The sequence below is a fragment of the Danio aesculapii genome, chromosome 4 (genome assembly GCF_903798145.1).
Source record: "Danio aesculapii chromosome 4, fDanAes4.1, whole genome shotgun sequence".
In the NCBI taxonomy this organism is placed as follows: domain Eukaryota; kingdom Metazoa; phylum Chordata; class Actinopteri; order Cypriniformes; family Danionidae; genus Danio; species Danio aesculapii.
This window is the reverse complement of record NC_079438.1, coordinates 21,362,470-21,384,097: the sequence shown is the minus strand read 5'-3', so window position 1 is coordinate 21,384,097 and position 21,628 is coordinate 21,362,470. Positions and strand designations below refer to the sequence as shown.

Sequence of the window (21,628 nt, the reverse complement as noted above, 5' to 3'; positions counted from 1 at the left end):
TGGACCCTCAGATTAAAAGTCTGATGCTCTACCGACTGGGCTCCATGGCTGTGCCACGCAAGTAGGCAAGGTTTAGGGTTGTGGTCGACGCAGACCTTTACGGTACACAAAAGTTTACCGTGAGGTGGGGTTTGGAATTGTGGTTGGTGTAGATGTTGCTAAAACACAACAGGTTACTGTGAGGTTGGGTTTATGGTTGTTGTAGGTGTAGACGTCAGTAAAACACAGTAGTTTGGACTCAATGTCATATAGGAGACAAAAAGATCAATGACAACTGCAGAAGGTCTTTCTGTTGTTGTGGCAATAAATGGAGACTTAACCATTGAAACGATTCCTTCCATGCCTTAGAAGCGTGACTTGATCAATGCTTACCTACACAGCATGCTGGCATCAAAGGACCCGCTGCTCATATCGAATCCCTAGTCTTCCACACTTTAGGAAACGTAAACATTCAGGACGTGCCATTAGCACAGCCTGCACTAAAAGGAGGCTGGAGATTACGGATGGCATCACAGAGTGCAACGTCAATGCCACCTTGAAATGCATGCCGTGACCCGGATTCGAACCGGGGTTGCTGCGGCCACAACGCAGAGTACTAACCACTATACGATCACGGCGAGCTACGGGACAGCCGCTTGAGCCTCGCTCTCTGTCATACGTCTTTGAAAATGGAGGGCGCCCAGGGCAGTGAGTTTGAGCGCTCTGCGGTTTTATTTTTGTTGCTTTTGCCTACCAGCACATCCCTTTTCCCCAGAAACACTGGGGTTGCAAACAATCAAGGAAAGTCGCAAACTAAATCCTGCGCGCATCCTGGACGTAGTAGGCAGGATTCGAACCTGCGCGGGGAGACCCCAATGGATTTCTAGTCCACCGCCTTAACCACTCGGCCACGACTACGAAGCTTGACCATTCCATTGTGCTCTTGCCTGGCGCATTGGTCGTGCTGCCCGATGACATGTAGAGCAAGCAAGAGCTCACCAGCAATAGATGTCGCTTATAGGGATGGTATGCAGTTTAACCCAAAGAATGACCAGTCTGTCAGACGAAGAAGAGCCGGAGTCAGAGATTTATATAAATAAATAAAGATTACTGAAGATAGTTTGCAGTTACATCAGCAGAAGCCAGCTTCAACACTCGCCATGACTTCCTAGGCCGCTCTGCTTACAATCACAAATCAATAACAATTTTACTCTCACATAAGGTCATTAACTGCGTCACGCATATAGGTGTTCTAACCTGATTGGATAAAACACAGATAGACTAGGAAAATGTCCACGTGGGGTGCGTGCGTACAATTCTGAACAGTATCTCAAGCATAAACGTCAGACATCCACTAGACTGTTCAGAGCTGACTCCAGACCTATGAAACGGATCCACAATCAAATAGAACACACACACTTAAAGAATAATCTGTTTCTTATCCGAGGCTGAGTGTAGTCTCAGCCGTCTATATCAAAACTGGTTAAAAACTGGTATAATCTACATTCAGGCAGTTATATCCTTACTACACAAAGTCTATCTTGAATAAAAAGTAGAATCACCTTAAAAGAATTAACCGTAAAAACAGCAAGATCCCTTAAGACATTTTAGATAGTATTAACTCTTAGAAATAACAACGGAGACAGTTGCTTCCGGTCCTCAGCCCTCAGCTCCACTCAAGGCCTCCGTGACCTCTGACTTAGTTTGGTGGCTCCTGAAAAAGTTATAAAGAGACAGGCAAACGCACTGAACGTTCTTATATTAAGCAATGTGTTAACTTATTCATTAGTTAAAATCAATTCAAAGTTAATTACTCATTCAGATAATCAAATAATTATATAAAAATAATGAGAAACAAGATGATGAGGAAAGGATAAACGTTGATTCATGCTGAGATGGATAGGAAGGTAGAAATCCGAATCCTCCACGCTCTACAAAAGTTGGCTTACACGCCCAAACAGGGACTTGAACCCAGGAACGTCAGATGAAAAGTCTGACGCTCTACCGTCTGAGTTATCCGGGATCACTGGGGGATTAGCTTAGATTTAAGCACTTGTGACGTGTCACAGTAGCAGCGTGCACTGAAAAGTGGGCTGTACAAAACAGGTGGCAAGAGGGGGGCGTGAAGCCAATGTCACCGTAAGGAATCCTGCCGTGACCCTGATTCGAAGCGGGGTTGCTGCGGCTACAATGCAGAGTACTGACCACAATCCGATCACGGCGAGTTACCGGACAGCCGTCGTGGTCCCTGTGCGACATGTTCCTCCCTCTGATTTGCCCCTTTCGGTTCAGTGAGCGCACGCTGTTGTTTTTCTCCTCCTACCAGCATGACGCTTTTCCCAAGTAACGCTGGAATTGCAAACATTTGATGACTGTTGCAAGTTTAAAAAGGAAGAGGACGAGCACGTGGTCTGCAGGACTCGAACCAGCGCAAGAAGACCCCAAAGGATTTCTAATGCATCATCTTAACCACTCGGCCGCAACTACAAGACTGCCTGTGCTCTCCATGTCCTCATGCCTAGTACACGTGTTGTGCATCCAGATGAAACTTTCAGCAAGCGATAGCTCACTGGCAAAAACTGTAGCTCCACAAGAAGAGCCTTACACACCCAAGCAGGGACTTGAACCCTGGACCCTCAGATTAAAAGTCTGATGCTCTACCGACTGAGCTACCCGGGCTCCATGGCTGTGCCTCGCAAGTAAGCAAAGTTTAGGGTTACCGTGAGGTGGGGTTTGGACTTGTGGTTGGTTTAGATGTTGTTAAAACACAACAGGTTACTGTGAGGTTGGTTTTATGGTTGCTGTAGTTGTACGAAGCACGAAGAGGGTGCAAGTAAGTTACCTTCCACGTAGACACCGGGCTATCTTAAACGAATGACCAGGATGGAATTTATTTTTTTTATTATTTGTATATGTATGTTTCTGCAATTATGTTCGGTAAGATGACTTTCAATTTTGCCATGACATGCTTCGAAGCACGAAGATGGTGTGAGTAAGATAACTTCCACGAAAGCACCAGGCTCTCTTAAATGAACGACGAGGACGGGATTCGAACCCATGCATCCAGAGAACAATGGATTAGCAGTCCATCGCCTCAACCACTCGGCCAACTCATCATGCATTTAGCCACTTTTCAGATTGGGGCTGGACTATGGCACGTAAGTATGTATTTGCAGCTATTTTCGGTACAGACGACATAACATTTTGCAGGAACATCCTTCAATTTTACTTGTCCCACCTACCTATGTTCCTATTGCCTAGACAGTGATCTACACCTACGTGCAAATGGCTTTTGCTTGGAAGCCAGCTATGCTCACCACTATACCACCAACGCTTGCAGATGTCTCTTGCCAGAGGAGCTCTTACTCCTCCTAAGGGTCCTCTTACACTGCAGATCCTCGTTAGTATAGTGGACAGTATCTCTGCCTGTCACGCTGAAGTCCAGGGTTTGATTCCCTGACGGGGAGGCCCTTTTTTGTCTTTTACTTTTTGGCTGTTGCCTTTCACAATGGTGGCAACGGACTAAGTGATATATACAGCAGCCAAAGGAAATGCAATGGCCGGAAATCGAACCCCGGTCAACTATTTGGAAGGCAGCTATGCTCACCACTATACCACCACTGCTTGCAGATGTCTCGTGCCAGAAGAGCTCAAAAAGAATGCTTTCAACCAAGGCCCTCTTTGTCTTGGTTCTGCACTGAAAAACATGTCCAGCATATGGATCCCAACCATCTCAAGATGCACTAATCTACCCACATGTCATGGGACATCTTCACAAGAGTGGCGCCTGGCCATGTAATGTTACGGCAGCCAAAAGGTATACATTGGCTGGGAATCTACTTAGAAGCCAGCTATGCTCACCACTATATTACCAACGCTTGCGGACATCCTCTCACAGAAGTGTAGAAATTAAAAGCTTTCGACCGAGGAGTTCTTTGTGTGAGCGAAAAAAAAAAGTCAAGTATGGATGCCATCTCTTTCTGACTTTGAGGTTGGATAAAGCGTTCGAAGGTACAACCTCACCAAAAAAAAAACAGAGGTCAATAATTTCACTCTGCAGTGGTGGAGTTCTCATCTTCTGTCACCCAGTATTCACTGTAATGAGCTCCCCCGGTTTGAATGTCATTGCAAGGGTTGACTGGATGCAGCTCATGAAAGGGCAAGCTGACATTTTGTGGAGTAAAAGCTGGGCTATGTCTAAGAATGAATGGCGTGCTTTGTTTGCTGCAAAACATGCTAATAATGTTCTGTGTGCACTGTTCATGTTACTGCTGATGACCAGTCGAAGGCTGATGAAGAATTAAGGAATATTAATGAAGAAAAAGCTGTAAAAGCCCAGTTTTCAACCCTCCTCTTGCCTCCTCGACGTGAATCCGCCTATTTTTAAATAGCCAACTCTTGACAGCTGCTCTCGCTTACAGCCGTACCACCCTGGAATGCTAGAGGGCAATAGTGTACTTGCAGCAAAGGAAGTGGTAGGCAGAGAGTGAGAAAGGATCACTCGATTTTTGTTTTGTTTGTTTGTTTTTTCAGAAAAAGTTTGAGTTTTTTTTAGTTTTTCTTTTTTTGATAATTTTGTCCTCTTCCCAGCAGCACTTTTCTGTCTGGGAAGTTTGTGTACTGTTATGAGTGCAAATGTGGAAGGACTCAAACGTAAAGATATGGACATGGATAGAAAACGAAGAGGGCAACTGGATAATGGACTGGAAGTAGGACAAGACTTTGGACACGGACAAATGGGCGATAAAAGGATCTATACTAAAGAAGCTACAGTGATTGTTCATATGACAGAAGTGAATGATGCTAGAGCAGAAGACATCATAAAGGCTCTGACTGAGAAGATAGGAAAAGGGAAGGTTCTGGCTGTAAGACCAAGAAAGGAAAAGGAATGTGAAATAACTCTGCCAAGTTAAGAGGACGGCGAGGATTTGGAAGATGGACTCATGATAAAAGGGAAGAATTGTGAAGTAAGACACTTACAAGTAAGAGACTATATTGTATCTTTTATACATTTGCCGGCTTATATTGAGGATGATGAAATTCTGGATAAACGTAAGTTTTGGGGAGTAATACCTGCATCTGATATCAGAAGGCGAATGTATCTGGGTACAGACATTGCAGATGGTACAAGGTATTTAAGGGTTAAATTCCCGAAGGAGGTGATATCACTCCCAAACAGTGCAAAATTTGATACTGAAGAAGGAACACAATATTTCCGAATTATGCATGACCGTCAAGTGAAAACTTGTCGCTTGTGTATGGGTCCTGGACATGTGTTTAAAGACTGTCCTGATTTTAAATGCTTTCAGTGTGAGGAGCAAGGACATTTCACAAGGGATTGCGATGCAGTGAAATGCCTGGATTGCAGAAAGGTGATGGTAAGATGTGAGTGTTGTATGGAGAAAGAAAATGTTACACAAATCCCAGAGACTGTTGAGGAAGCAAGGCAAATGATAGATGAAACGGAGTTGGGAAAGATTGGTGAAGTTGAGAAAGTAATTATTGAGAATACAGAGAGTAATGCGGGAAATCGAGATGAAATGGAAGATAATTCACTGGGAGGAGCAATGGCTGAGTGGGAGGTTAAAAAAAATTTCAATAGAATATAGTAAATGTATGAAAAAACAAAAAGTACTTAAAGGGCACATAGGTTACCCCTTTGTTCCTATTTAATATAAGTCTTTTGTGTCCCCAGAATGTGTCTGTAAAGTTTCAGCTCAAAACACCCATCAGAGTATTTATTATAGCTGTTTGAAGTGTCTATATTATAGCTGGAAAAAAGGTTTTGCTGTTTTTTTGTACTGGCCCTTTAAGGCTAGTCCTCCCCGCCCACCGTTCCCACGTGCCTGTAAGCAATCGCCACCCTCGGCTGCCTCAGGAAGCAGATCTCACATAACGTGAGTAAGAACTTTAACAATCAGTATTTGATGCATTTTTTTTTTGTGGAATTTTTGTGGACAAACACATAGCGCAAACACATACACACACATACGTAGCGCAGACATACGCACACATACATAGCTCAGGCACACAGACACACACACACACAGAGAGAGAGAGAGAGAGAGAGAGAGACATCGTGTTAAGCTTTGCATGATTGCAAGATTTTTATGTGTCATGATACTGGTAATCTCCACTGCTGTATGGATATCTCTTATATTAATGTACTAGATAAACCTGATTTAACGTCCACAAACCGCAATTGAAGTCTTCTTTTATAATTGTTCTGACACGCGGCTGTGCTGATTAAGTGCATCTGAAGTGAATCGCTGTAATTCATGACACACATGCTCTGTTTTAAAACATTTTAAACTTGTGAAACTCACTCTTGATCACGTTTGATGATGATTAATGATCCTAGCGAACTGAACAGGCCTTTTATTCCCGGCTGCTTTGCGCTCGTCGTGTCTTGATTATATGATTATACACGTGACTACCGGACATGTTAATGCACGCAGCTGTCAATCAATATTGGTGGGCGGGGGGACCGCTCTTCTACGTAAAGTTGCGGTCGATCTGAAAACCGCTCCAATTGGTCCACCATTTTTATTTTGTTAAATATGAAAAAAAAGGACTGGGTGTGTTTATTTCACCCCAATATTACAGTTTATACACTATACTTACACACATTTTTGTCCAAACAGCTTGAAAAGTAGATTTTTCAACATAGGTGCCCTTTAAATCTTCAGGTTTAAAAGGGTTTTATTTTCAGTAACTTGACATGTATGTGAATGAACAGCCAAACTACATGAACAAGCTGCCATTCTGAATATACCCGTGCTTGTGTGGACAAGGTCTCAGTTGTGAAGCTTCATGTGAGCGCTGAGGCTTCTTTTATGTTTAAAGTCCTTTCCGCATTCACTGCATCTAAAACGATCCTCTCCTGAGTGAGTCTCCATGTGTTGCTTAATGGTGTCTTTGCGTGTGAGTTTTATTCCACACTGATCACATGTGAACACTATGGTTCCAGTGTGACTATTCATGTGGTTCATGAGGCTAGGTTTAGTTGTGAAGCTCTTTCCACACTGATCACATGCAAACGGCTTCTCTCTGGCGTGACTTATCATGTGGTATTTGAGTGTGCTTATACATCTGAAACCTTTACTGCACTCTGTGCATGTGTAAGGTTTCTCTCCAGTGTGAATCCTCATGTGGATGTCAAGGTTTTGTTTTTGAGGAAAACTTTTCCCACACTGTGTGCAAGTGAATATTCTCTCTCCACTGTGCGTTCTCATGTGGACTTCAAGTTTGCCATTATGCTTAAAACTCCTTCCACACTGAGGGCAAGAGTAAGGCCTCTCCCCAGTGTGGAGTCTCATGTGCGCTGCTAAGTTTTCTGTATGATAGAAGCCTTTCCCACACTGCTGGCATGTGTACGGCTTCTCTCCAGTGTGAATTCTCATGTGGGCGTTAAAGCCAAGAATTTTAGCAAAACTCTTTCCACAATGTTCACAGGTGTAAGGTTTCTCTCCAGTGTGAACTCTCATGTGAACATTAAGGCTTGATTTTTGACTGAAACTCTTCCCACACTGTTGACAGCTGAAAGGCTTCTCTCCAGTGTGAATTCTCATGTGGACTTTAAGGTTGTGTTTTTGACTGAAATGGTTTCCACACTGATGACAAGTAAAATTACAACAAGATTTGGATTTCTGAGGTCTTCCGCTTGAAGTCTTCTTAGTCAGTGTGGGTTTTTCATCAGTCGTTATGTCTTGGTATTTCTCTTTTGTTTCATTCAGTTCATGAGTCTCTTCTTTCGGCACCAACAGGTCTTTAAAAAATAAAAATAATAAATAAAAATTAACTTTACTATGAAGGCACATAGAGACAAGCATGAAATAGATATTTAACCCAAAAATTTAAATAACCGTACCATTTATTCTGTAAGGCTCAAAACTTATGCTGCTATTCTGCACCAATAAGCAGAAACAGAAAGCAGTTGCAGGATGGCGTGTTTAAATCAATTATTCACTGACTCCATTGTAATTAATATGACTCCATTAAAGTTATCATCATTGATAAAAAGAAAAATCTCAACGCCTTAAAGCAGGCAAAGTTGTTTATTAAGTTACATGTTTCATTCTACTATCTGTATATTAAAACAAACTCATATACTGTATAGAGAAACTCAGCTGTAACATATATACGCACCAGGACACGCAGAGTAAAAGTCATTCTCCCGAATCAACAGTTTGCAACACTTTCCTTCTTATACCCAAAGCAAAGTATTGTCAAACATAAGTAAAACACCAACCCCCAAAACCAGCTGAATATGAAAGCAAAGATAAAGTGGGAGGAGAAGCACATGAACATACTCTCCTCAGGTCATGACTCAACAATAGTAAATAGATTGTATATTGAAATACATCAATGTCTGATTTCATCACTACAACACTGAAGTCATGAACTGTCAAATGACACCAAAGTTATACGAAATATCACGAGCAGATGAACTGTGTATTGTGAAAAGCACACGGTTACTGTAAGCAAATGGCAGAGATGTGTATTGGAGCTGCGAGGAACTCTTGTATTCTTGCTTTTGTGCATGGTCTGAGGCTTAGCTAAAGACCTACGTGGTGACATTTCCTATACCCGATAAGATGCAGAAATGCCATCTAAAAAGGTTAGAATGGTCCAATCAGAGATCGTGACAATGTAAATATACAAATAATAATGTTAACCTGGGGTTTGGGAATATACTGCGAATCATCTGTTAATGAACATCCAGGATTATTTTTTAACCCCAGGTATAGCATGAGCAGTGTGGAACGTGATTACAGAGAACCCAGGATTCTGTTTATCCAGGGTTTAGAATGACCCAGCGTAACAATTTCAAGTGTGAAAAGCCTTAAGAATGCTCAGCATCAGATATCAGGATAAACAGAGCACAGTGATAAACGGCGACGTGCAAAATTTGTCTACCAGGTCATAATAATGACCTGATCTCATATGCTATTGTTTTAGAATTTCCAATAGTTGACTATTGGAGAAATGATCAGGAATAATAAACTGTTAAATTACTTACTCTACAAGTGTGTTGATGATTACACATAAAAATATACTAATAATAATAAATCAAGCAGCTTAACAAACTGTTTTTAGCATCTAAAAATCAATGGAAGTGAATGAGACCAGAAGTATCGAGCCAAAAAGTTCCAATGGTGGCGCCCGCTGGTGCGTGAAAATAAGGTCAATATTTTGATGAACTTTACACTGAAATGCTTGCCTATCATCAGCATGCTGTAATCCATTTCTTAAGCAGCAAAAGCCATTAGACTTGTTTGTTGGCCAGTTGTAGTCAGTGCAATGCTAAACGTTATTGTTCCACTCTAATTTATTTGTTTTGTCTCACGTCGTCCCACAACAACATCAATTTACACTCACCAGCCACTTTAGGTATGTTTAGATACCAGGTATGTTGAGCATATTTGGCTCATTCAGAACTCAAATGGCTTTGCCTGTCTATGAAATACAGTGGAATACTTCTAGTTTGGTATACAAACCTACCATATTAGTCAAACATTTTTAAGTGTATTATTTTAAATTCTTACTTACATGCGTAACAATATGCGATTTAAAAGGGAAACTACTAGTATATAATAGCGACAGCAGAAGACAGACTCATATTAGCTTAGTTTAAAACAACAAGCATGCACAAATGTGACGATCAAACATAATGGCTGATTGATGTTTAAAGGGACCTATTAAATTTAAAGTAATAAGCCAGTAAAAGAAAGTAAGTTTCCATATTAAAATGATTAAATAAGCTACATACTGTAGCTTATTTGAATTTTTGAAAATATGCTTTGCCTTTGTTTTCCTGATTTTAATTTTTTATTTTAAATTTACAGTTTATGTTAAAAACATACAGTACTTGATATAGCTGTCTTGATTTTTTGTACAGTATTTACATCATTACAAGTCCCTTTAGAGTTAAACAGTTGGGTTTTACCACAGCGTAATATATTCAGCCAATCTCTGGGTCTGCTGGGGGCACTATTAACATAAATCACTGAATAGGATTAGATTATTAGCATCTCCCTTTAAAACGAACAAATTTGTTTTTGTTTTCTTTTCTTTTTAAATGGATAGTTTCCCCCCAAAATTAAAATTTCCATCATTTACTCAATCTTTACTTGTTCCAAACCGGTTTGTCTTTTTTCCCTACGTTGAACACAAAAGAAGATATTTTGAAGAAAGCTGGAAACCTGTAACCATTGACAACATTGACAAAGTATTTGTTTTTCCTTTCGTGGAAGTTAATAGTTACAGGTAGCTGATGTTAAATTATATATATATATATATATATATATATATATATATATATATATATATATATATATATATATATATATGTAGCTAATGAATCAAAGAAACATTGACCTTCGTCGATTATTTTCCTACTTTCATTTAAAATTTGGGTTGGGTGCAATAGCACATCACCTTTTTTTTTTTAGGACTACACCACTGAGGTGTACCTAATAAAGTGGCCAGTGAGTGTAGTTTAGAATAGTGTACAATGTTGTATAACAATTAATCCATTTCATTTAGCATGTTTAAAATTGGGGCATCCATGTTTTTCGACATACTTTTAACACAATAACCCTGGTAATTAGTTATTTTTATAACGATGTAATTCTATCTCAGATACTATCTGTGAGAACTAGTAACAACTACTAACCTTTTTTTTTTAAATAACTTGCCCAATACTGGCTGAGGTTTAAACACATAAAGAAGTTGATGAAAACAAGGGAATTATGATCAACATGACATATGCAAACGACAAGTACTAAGTTAACACCATCACCATAACAGCATGTATCTTCTATGTGAATACTGTAGGTCAAATATGGTCAGCTCAGTTAAACTTTTTTAATTTATTGTTTTATTTATTTTATATAGCGCCAGTGTTCAAGGACACTTAACAAACAGTAGGAGAACAAGAAAAGCAATAACATTAAGAAGGTAGAGAAAATGGGAGACTAATAACACATAAAAGAATGACAAAAGACATGAGAACAAGTGACGAAAGAAGCTCATTCCTGTCTTTCAATGAGTGCTCATGTGTATTTAGGAGAACTAGGCAGCACACTCAGGGCTGCAAGATGGATTTAATTTAGTATTCTTATTATTAAAATATATCTGAATGAGGATCAGATGACTGAGTTGGTCTTTGAGAATGAAAGTCAACCTGTTTGTTCCTGCAGATTTTCCTGTTTGACTCTGAATGTTTCTTCAATCTTCACATCTTCACTCTCCTCTTTAATAAACGCCATCTTTATAACAGTGTGGAGATCAGTCGCTTCAGCAGGAGTTTTTCTCTGCGTTTGGACACTTTATTCTGTGTCCAAAATGATAAAAATGTCCCGTTTAAAATCTTAAACACTTGCTTCAACATTCATGAGAGTGATTAACAAAAAGACATCAGGTAAAAGAGAAAGTCTGAGCAAGAAACAGCCACAAATAACCTGATGAAAACCATTACTTATACATGTGTGTGTGTGATTTATACTTACAATGGAATAATATTATGATATTTAATAAACTGAACTTTCATTAAAACACTTATTACACACATTTCTGTTACTTTATTCAAACAATAGCCAACATTACTGAGAATAAAATAGTACTAAGTTGTTTAAAGGGTTAAAATAATGCTTTCAACAACAGGTTTTAGCATCGGACATTAAAAGCTTTAAAACACAAACCTTTCACCAGTTGAATCACATTCGCGGGGGTGGCGCAGCCTTATGACGTCACACCACCACGCCAAAATAAAAGTCTCCTTTTGTTCAACTTTTTTTAGTTTTTATTTTATTGGAAATACAAAATCCAAATACAACAAAATGGCATTCAACTTTACAAATTGAGTATCACACATGGAAGGCTCAACACAAAATAATATACAAAAATACAAAAAATGTAAGTTACAAAAAACAAACTAAAATAAAATTAAGAGTGAAAAAAAAACTATAAAAGAAATCAATATAAAACAGATATCAGTTATGGCAAGTTATATGATACAAATAAATTAAACATTTTTAAGGCAATTTTTGTTTCCATTTTAGCCAGGACATAGTATTTTTATCCAATGAATGAAATAACTTATTTCTTAATACTTGATAGGGGAAGCAAGATTGGATAATTATTTGTCTTAAATGTTTATTAGTGCAAAGTTTATTATCAATTTCAATCTCACCAATATATAATACGAGAGGGACTGGTGTAATTTTCGAATTGGATAGGGAACTTTTCATTAACATTTTTATACCTGAGAATAGTGCATTAATAACAGTGAAAAAGTGATTTGGATGACAAGCAAATCCATGTTTTAGAGTGAAAATATTATAATCTAGAATATTTCCCCTTCCATCCATTATGTCTGTTACTGACCAAATATTTTTATTTAACCATTCTTCATAAAAAATGGATTTGTTCCAATGTATAATATACTTGTTATTCCAGATAGGGGTATTGTGGGGTGTAAAATTGTGTGCGCGCTAGTTTCCAAAACAACAAGACTTGTTGGTGGAATGCTAAAAGCTTCAATGGAGATTTAGGCAAGTCAAAGTCACATCTGAGAAGAAATTGGATGCCTCCTAGTTTGTTAAACAAGGCACGAGGAACAGTGTACCAGAAACTCTCAGTATTACCCAAAAACCTTTGAAGCCATTTAAGTTTTAACATAGTATTCTTACTTTCAAACTCAATTCAGACCTCCTTCTTCATACAATTTGATAATATCGGATTTTTTAATATAATGAGTCACCATCCTTGAGTTCAGGACGGAGCGCTGAAAGGAGTCTGGAAAGGCAGGGTAATGTTCCTTTTACTCTTTGATCCCCAACGATTGCCCTCGTGATCCTGAAAGGCACAGCACGATCCAACAAGGCCACAATCCAGTCCAACGGCGATCAACCAGAGAACACAACCAACACACGATGCTTTCCAATGCAAAAATCCTCGCAAATATAAGCCACACATCCACTACGTTTTGAGTTCATTTGAACTAACAAAAATCCGGATGTAAATCTCAAAAATGCACGGGAGTATTCAACTTCAGCACTGAATAACCCGAATGACTTCAACAGCAGGTCTGTTAATCCGCTTCACTCACGAGCACGGCGAAAAACTTGCTGCACTGCGTCACTACTAATAATGGCCCGTTTCCACTGAGTGGTACGGTTCGGTTTGGTTTGGTACGCTTTTATGGCCGTTTCCACTATCAAAAAGCGTACCAAACCGAACCGTACCGTACCCCTTTTTGGGCACCCTTTCGAAAGGGTACCAAACATGAGAAAAGGTACCAAAAGGCGGAGCCACACGCGCAGCTGAACGCTATTGGTTTACAGAGATACGTCATTCGCTTACGCAACAAGCCAGAATGAAAACAAAAAACCCGCCATGTTTGAAATACACAGCCGAGAGATTATAGCGGAATTATTTATACATATAATAACGAGCCATGGTCGACCCGGGCTCAAACAAACCTTGTAGTCGTCTGGATGAACAGCCACAAAGCCAAGAAGAAGAGCAGATTTACCCTGTGCCTCATAGTTTTTTACGAGCCAGTCTGAGGCGCGAGCGGTTTTGCTTTCTTGCTAGCGCACGCGCGCGTCTAACATTATATCTGAAATAACAAACTTCTTGAGCTGATGATAATAACCTGCGCTTGATTATTGACGTGCTTTTGAAACCCGATCCTGTCAGACACTGACAAACGTGAGAGTGAAGCGTGAAGAAACAAAGGAGAAGCCGGAAAAAAAGGAGCACATTATTTTTTCAGCAAACGCGAACAAAATACCATGTATAACTAACTTATCTTCACATTTTGGACTAATATGAACCGGGAATGAGGGAATTACTGTCTAACAGAGGCTACATATGCTGCTGAGGATTACAGACACAGATGAGAGGTTTTCACTGACTGTAGGCTATATTTTGTGTTGATTTTGAACCTAAATACGGGTGAAATGTCTGCTATATGTAGTTCTTCTGTAGTTGGTAACATATCGGAGACTGTAAAGGGCTGTTTGTGTTTATATATGTTCATTTATTTAGTTATTTAATATAATTACAGACGTTACAGTAGGCTGTTTCGCACTGTCATTGATCTGCAGTTATAATCAACTCATGTTCATAGTAAAGTTAGTAGTAAACATTTCTACACAAGTATTTATGTGTATGAAGCATCTGTGTTGTGAGAAGTGCTTTTCATATGATATGTGAGTGACCTGTACAGCTTTACTGTAGACATTTTCTCAAGCGAGAATGACGTCAACTGAAACTTTCTGTCATACACCACGGCCACCAAAAGGGTACCCTTGTTAGTGGAAACGCAAGCCTGATAAAGGTGACCCGTACCAAACCGAACCGTACTGTACCGTACCAGTCAGTGATAACGAGCCATAACTGGCTCGTTAAACTATATGGAGACTTAAAATCAACGAGACTTAGAAGCAATGTAATCTAGCTTTGATGTATATCATCAGTTAACATTTTAAGTTGATCAAAAAGTTTTAAAACGTCACAATCCTCATAAGCTCACCACTGCTGTCACAACTTGCTTTTTTCTCTCCCCTCACTCTCTGTGCCTGCCCGCGTTCGTCACACACACACACACACACACGCACACACACCGGAGAAAGTAATGGCGGCGCCCATGTCAAATTTCAAAATAAATGTTCTCTCATAATCGGATTTGTAGATCCCCTACATTCAGCTCAGTTTCACTGATGATCCAGAATAAAGCCTAAACCCAGGCCAGAGCGGCTCAGTGAATGTGGTCTGGACTGAGTGGATGAGGCTCATTGTGTCTCTATAGATGTTGTAGAAGATCAGAGTTCCTGCACTGTGATCCACAAACACTCCTATTCTCCTGCTGAGCGGCTCTACTGGGAGACGAGTGTGTGTGTTATTGTGTCTGAATAAGAAACTGGAGGAAGAGCAGCGCAAACTCCAGGACTGAGCATTATATCCAAACACACACTCATCACCTCGTCCCTTCCTCCTGATGCTCTTATATGACACTGATATACACACAGCATAATCTCCACTCCAGTTAGTCTCCCAGTAGCAGCGTCCACACACACTCTCTCTGCACAACACCTGATACACACCATCAAATCTGTCTGGATGATCAGGATACGGCTGATCCTCTAACACACTCTTCACCTCTCTGTTCTCCTCAGACAGAATGAGACGAGTGTGTGCTGTGTTTGGATCCAGTGTGAGGAAACAGACATCTGAACACAAGAACACACACATTTACAACCACAGCTGTGTGTGTGTGTGTGTGTGTGTGTGTGTGTATGACAGAGTGTGTCTGTGTGTGTGTGTGTGTGCACATGAAAGAGAGAGGAAGTGGGTGTATAACCACAGCTGTCTGTGTGTGTGTCTGATTGTTTGTGTGTGTGTGTGTGTGTGTGTCTGATTGTTTGTGTGTGTGTGTGAGTGAGAGTCTGTGTCTGTGTGGAGTCAGTGTCTGTGTGTGTGTGTGTGTGAGAGAGTGTAAGTGACAGTGTTTGTGTGCGTGTATGTGAGTGAGAGAGAGAGCGTTTGCGTGTATGTGTGTATGTGCATGTGTGTGCGTGTGTCTGTATGTGTGTGAGAGAGTTTGTGTGTGTGTAAGTGAGAGAGACAGAGAGAGTGTGTGTGTCTGTTTGTATGTACATGTTTGTGTGTGTGCATGTGTGTATGCATGCAAGCGAGTAAGTCTGTGTATGTGCGTGTGTGTATGTGGATACGAGCGAGCGAGCGTGTGTGTCTGTCTGTGTGTGTGTGCATGCACATGTGTCTGAGAGAGAGTGAGTGTGAGAGAGTGTGTGTCTGTGCGTGTGTGTTTGTGTGTGTGCGTGGTGTGTGTGTTTGTGCATGGTGTGTGTGTGTGTGTGCATGTGCGTGCGTGATGTGTGTGTGTGCGTGCATGCGTGTGTGGTGTGTGTGAGTGTGCGGTGTGTGAGTGTGCGTGTTTGTGTGTGTGTAGTCGTACATTTGCGTGGTCCTGCTGTAATCCTTGTGTGTGTGTGTGCGTGTGTGTGTAGTCCTACATTTGTGCAGTCCTGCTGTAATCCTCACGTCTCCTCCATGATCCAGACTGTAAACACACACAGATGGAGAGAATGAGCTGTTTAGTTTCCCCCTCAGCTAATAAGCTAAAGCTAGCACTGAGCTACTCAGCTACACGCTCCAAACTCTTCAGCTAAAACACACAACACTTGTTGGTTCCAGCCGGGATGCACAATGAATCTAACACAGTGCGTTCTTTTCCTCAGCTGTTGGTGAAGCGAGCGCAGATACTGCTCATGCTGATGGAGACACCCTGCTGCAACATTCATTTATTACAGTGATCACACTTAGCTTTGCCATCGTTCTTCAGCACATGCAGCCTTTGAGCACATGTTGCAGTCCATCTCTAAACTATGTTCAGATTATTAAAGCTGCTCGCCAGCGCCCAAGTTCCTGACAGATTAGCAAGTGAAAAATACACATGTGTGCACAGAGAAGAGGAATCCAGATGTTGATTTTAGAACAAGAGTCTGAACATTAATCCAAGTGTCTGATTCCAGAATCTGAATCCATCTTCAATCCCAAACCCTATTCCTGACCTGATATTGGAGGATTCTTCAGCACAAATGGAGGAAGAAGTTTCTCTGCTCAGCTCAAATGCTGAAACTGTACAGTGTGTCCCGCTTAATGTCGCAACTGAGCCAATACACTCCAACATTTACAGAGGAGATTCATTTCACACTCAATGATTTGTTCTTCATAGACATGACTGGAATACTCTACAAGCTGTATCTTCTGTCTGTCCTCACCCCATAACCCTCACAGAAAACTGAAGATCAGAAAAGAGCTTTCTAGTGTCTTTTTAAAGCCATTCAGTGTAAAAGCACAAGGCCAGTGATGCTCCACATACTTGAGTTTGTCCAGTGTGTAGTTTGGATCCTCCAGTTGTTCAGAGAGCAGCTTGACTCCTGAATCTCCTGGATGATTGTAGCTCAGATCCAGCTCTCTCAGGTGTGAGGGGTTTGAAGTCAGAGCTGAAGACAGAAAACCACAGCCTTCCTCTGTCACCATACAGCCAGACAATCTACAAAAACAGCAACAGTCCACATCACACAGTTGGACAATCACACATCTCTTTGTGTTGTGAAGATGCTGACTGCTGTTTCTGCTCATGTCAACAGCAGTGATGAACACACACACACACACACACATCCTGATTAGCTCTCTTTATTGATTAAGCCCTCACATCAGTTCAACACACTCACACAAATAATGTATCACCTTAATATGGTTTTATAGTTGATTTTAAAAGATTATAAGTGTGTTTTGTAGATGATCGACAGCTAGATGCATGATTACAGCTGGTTGTATGACTGCAAGACATGTACTCAAATGTTACAGAGGTCTGAAATGTCTAATGAGGTGTAGGGCTGGGTGATGTCAGACCATATTTATTAATAATCGCCTTTAAAAATATCTTGATAACTTCAGTATATGATCTCTCCCCAATAATGTTGATTATCTAATCTAATCTAATCTTATCTAATCAAATCCACATCGCCCAGCCCTAATCAGCCCTAATCTAAATTTGCAGACATCACACGAGTGTCAATGCCCATTCTAGACTCACAGTGGATTTAACAGTGATGTTTCCAGACAAACACACTCAACCAATGGCTATTGCTGGACCAAGTTCATGTCTGAATATTAGCGAGTCCTAGACTATAGAAAGAAACGTCTTGAGTCCGGACTCGAGTACTACAGCCCTGACATTCACAAACTTCAGCTTGTAGATCAAACTTTATTGTATAAAGAGCAATAGAAAATGACCTGATCTTCATTTGTATATTATATTGTGGACGATGATGTAAATAAACTAAAACAAACACAAACCCACTCTCTTAATGTCTCTTTCACCAGCCTGACAGTCACATTCACACTGATGGACCATCAGGGGACTTTTATTCTGTCAGGTGAGAAACACCTCATTATTCATGACCCAAAAATAAAAGATGAATAAATAATTGAATTCAGATGATCTTTAAAATAAAGGGATTCCTTTAACTCTTAATCATATTTGGGTATATTGGAAAAAGAGAAGCTCTGAAAGTGCAACATTTTGTAATATACTAACTAATGTTTTTAAATATATTTACAGATAAACATACATTAGTACAGTTACGATTGAAATCACATCCCTGTAAATGTTTTGTTTCTTCTGCCAATCCAATGAAAGAGGCTCCACATTTGGTTAACCAATATGAAACCATCTTGTTGTAGTCGCTGTTGAGTGGAGAATCATTTACCTCAGAGTCTCCAGTTTACAGTGTTGACTCTTCAGTCCATCAGAGAGAAGCTTCACTCCTGAATCCTGCAGGTCATTGTTACTCAGGTCCAGCTCTCTCAGGACACAGTTTGAGGATTGTAGAGCTGAAGACAAACTCTCACAGCACTGAACATTGAGTTTACACCACTGTAGCCTGTGTAGAGGATAAAGAACAACAAAATCAGCAGTAAGAAATGAGCACTGTTGAGTGTTCATGAGTCTAGTCTACACTGATTAAAGTAACACTGAAAATACACTTTATATACACTGCTCAAAGAAATAAAGGGAACACTAAAATAACACATCCTAGATCTGAATGAATGAAATATTCTTATTAAATACTTTGTTGCTGACAACAAAATCACACAGAAATGATCACTGGAAATCAAATGTATTAACCCATGGAGGTCTGGATTTGGAGTCACACTCAAAACTGTAGTGAATTGCAGGCTTTGCTGACACACTCCAGACACATGAGGTCCAGCATTGTCTTGCATTAGGAGGAACCCAGCGCCAACCACACCGTATATTGTCTCACAAGGGGTTTGAGGATCATTTTACTGAGCTCAGTGTAAAGTTTAGTGTTAAGGCCTAAAGTAAATGTAATATTAGAGGCATGTCTGCGGCGAGACAGCAATACTCTGTCTAAAATTACACTATTTCTCTGATCAGAAAACACACACAATTATCCAAGAGCAACACTGTGTTAGATTTGAGCAAATACACATCAACAAATGTCCTATTTAGCTGGAGGAGCACAGGGATTTGCAGGGATTTAAGTTATTTTCCAGGATAAAATGTAAAGCAAATGAAGTAGATTATTAAATAAGTACAAATGTTGTTTGTGTGAGTTAAAAGTCAAGAAAAGTTTGTTAAATACGTTTAGAAATGATGAAATGAATGAGCAAATAAGGAAACAGAACACTGCAGTCCCCATGCAGTAATATGGTGTATCAGCGATCTCACAGGGGGACGATATGGCCAGCTAAAGATTCTCTGTTAAAGCAGGGCAGTGATTCACTAAACTGATCTGAGTCTTCAGTGCAGACTGATGTGTGTCTTCTGTGATCAATGAATGAATACTCACAGAGCTCTTCTGCAGTTTCTCACAGCTGGTATCAATCTCCGTCTTCCCTCATCTGATGTGTTGAATTTATTAGAGTCTAACTCATCCAGCGGCTCCTCTGACATCTCAATCATGTAGGAGATTGTTGAGCAGTGAGCAGGAGAGAATTCCTCCTCTGAGTGTTTGTCTGATTTCACAAACTCCTGAATCTCTCTGGACAGAGTCTGATCTTTCACCTCCAGCAGACAGAGGAACAGATTGATGGATCTGTCAGCTGAGAGTCGGTGATCTCTCTTGATCTTGTCTTTAATGGCCTGTGTGATTCTCCTGATGCTCTCTGAGCTCTCCTCTCTGTGTGTCAGCAGATCCTGGAAGAGTCTCTGATTGGACTCCAGTGAGATGCCCAACAAGAACCGCAGGTACAGATCCAGATGACCTTCTACTCCAGACAGCTTTATCTACTGTTGATCTGAGCAGATCATACAGAGACTTCTCAGAGCTGGCCTGTACATGTTGATTATATGAATATTCTCTCTCATAAATCAACTCCAGTGGTTCTCTCTTGTTTGTTAAATGGCAGTAAAACACAAAGAAAGCAGCCAGAAACTCCTGAAAGCTGAGATGGATGAAGCTGTAGACTTTCCTCTGATGAATCACAGATTCCTCCTTGAAGATCTCAGTGCAGATCCCAGAATACACTGAGGCGTCAGTGACGTCTATGCCGCTCTCAATCAGGTCCTCCTCATAGAACATCACATTGCCCTTCATCAGCTGTCTGAAAGCCACTTCAGCAAGTTTGAGGATCACTCCTCTGCTGGACTGCAGGAGTTTCTCTGGATCTCTCTCTTCATACTTCTGCTTCCTCATGTTGATCTGAATCAGCAGGAAGTGGATGTACATCTCAGTCAGAGTTTGGGGGATTTCTGCACTCAGATCTTCTTCCAGAAGCTTCTGAAGCACAGTGGAGGAGATCCAGCAGAAGACGGGTATGTGGCACATGATCTGGAGGCTTCTTGCTCTTCTGATGTGGGAGATGATTCTGCTGGCTTGATGCTCGTCGCTGATTCTCTTCCTGAAATATTCCTCCTTCTGAGGCTCAGTGAATCCCTGAATTTCTGTCAGACGGTTGATGTATCTGGATGGGATCTGATGGGCTGCTGCTGGTCTGGAGGTGATCCAGATGAGAGCAGAGGGAAGCAGATCTCTTTTTAGGAGGCTCCACATCAACACAGCCACTGATGAAGATTCAGTCACAGCACAAACTTTCTCCTCATCTGAAAAGTTCAGTGTGATTCTGCTTTCATCCAGACCATCAAAGATGAACACAACTCTACACTGCTCATAAATCTTGGGCTCCAGATCTTCAAGTTCAGGATGAAAGTCCAGCAGAAGTCTGTGAAGACTGTACTCATGATCTCTGATCAAGTTCAGCTCTCGAAATGGAAGCACAAACATGAAATCTACATCTTGATTGTCTTTTCCCTCGGCCCAGTCCAGAATGAACTTCTGCACAGAGATGGTTTTCCCGATTCCAGCGATGCCTTTAGTGAGAACAGTCTTGATCTGGGCTTTCTTCTTCTTGATCTTCTCCTCATGTCCTGCTCCAGCTGAGGCTTTAAAGATGTCATTGCAGTAGACTGGAGTGTGTTGTGAGGGTTTTGTTCTGGCTGTTTTCTCCATCTGTAAAACCTCATGTTCTTCATTCACTCCTTCACTCTCTCCTTCTATGATGTAGAGCTGTGTGTAGATCCTGTTTAGGAGGGTTTGAGTCTCTCGATGGTTGATTCCCTCAAATAATCTCTCATACTTGTTCTTCATGCTGGTTTTGTGCTGCTCTTTGACTCTCTGGAGTTCATCATGTTCTGGTTGGAGTGAATCCTGCTGCAGGTCTCCAGTCTGATCATCTCTATCCATACTGCAGGAACAACAACAATACAAAGAATCAATGAGTAGACCCCATGGTTATGCCCCATGGCTCAAAAAAGGATGTAACAAGGGGACATCCAAGAAAGCCGTCACTTTTTAGAGACACAGAGCTGGACACGCATGATCCTAATCTCACACTGAAGACACAAACACACCAGAGAAAAAGGAGCGTCACAACCTCAAGGTGTTGTTCAAGGTGTAAGATAAATGTTAATGTGTAAAGTTTCAGATCACAATCAGATCATTTATTATACTCTTCTGAATATGTGAATCCCAGCCCACCACTCTCACGCATGTGTCTCCTGCATTGAAAGTTTTTCATTTAA

The 21,628-nt window shown here is 40.7% G+C and overlaps 2 protein-coding genes and 3 non-coding genes across 5 annotated transcripts in view; all 5 read right to left on the bottom strand.

The window, feature by feature from the left end:
- Positions 1 to 545: 545 nt before the first annotated feature.
- On the bottom strand, positions 546 to 617 carry trnah-gug (transfer RNA histidin (anticodon GUG)). The gene has a single exon. It is a non-coding gene; the product is annotated as a tRNA-His (tRNA).
- Positions 618 to 815: 198 nt separating this feature from the next.
- On the bottom strand, positions 816 to 897 carry trnas-aga (transfer RNA serine (anticodon AGA)). Its single transcript has one exon. It is a non-coding gene; the product is annotated as a tRNA-Ser (tRNA).
- A 1,688-nt stretch (positions 898 to 2,585) lies between these two features.
- Positions 2,586 to 2,658, bottom strand: trnak-uuu (transfer RNA lysine (anticodon UUU)). Its single transcript has one exon. It is a non-coding gene; the product is annotated as a tRNA-Lys (tRNA).
- A 4,117-nt stretch (positions 2,659 to 6,775) lies between these two features.
- On the bottom strand, positions 6,776 to 11,320 carry LOC130222233 (gastrula zinc finger protein XlCGF8.2DB-like). The gene is made up of 2 exons (XM_056454864.1): positions 11,168 to 11,320; positions 6,776 to 7,747 (listed from the first exon to the last, which is right to left on the bottom strand). The coding sequence occupies exons 1-2, from the start codon at positions 11,250 to 11,252 to the stop codon at positions 6,777 to 6,779; spliced, it is 1,056 nt and encodes a 351-aa protein (XP_056310839.1). The 5' UTR covers positions 11,253 to 11,320; the 3' UTR covers position 6,776.
- Positions 11,321 to 19,393: 8,073 nt separating this feature from the next.
- Positions 19,394 to 21,628, bottom strand: part of LOC130222063 (protein NLRC3-like) — a 54,837-nt gene continuing 52,602 nt past the window's right edge. The window contains 2 exon segments of the mRNA XM_056454687.1: positions 19,394 to 19,817; positions 19,819 to 21,291. Of these exon segments, the coding sequence (XP_056310662.1) occupies positions 19,394 to 19,817; positions 19,819 to 21,291 (1,897 nt within the window).

Coding starts and splice junctions, on each gene's coding strand:
- LOC130222233 (XM_056454864.1), bottom strand. CDS start 11,252: ATGGCGTTTATTAAAGAGGAGAGTGAAGATGTGAAGATTGAAGAAACA. Junction 7,748..11,167: donor AAATCTGCAGGAACAAACAG/GTTGACTTTCAT, acceptor TATTTTTTAAAG/ACCTGTTGGTGCCGAAAGAA.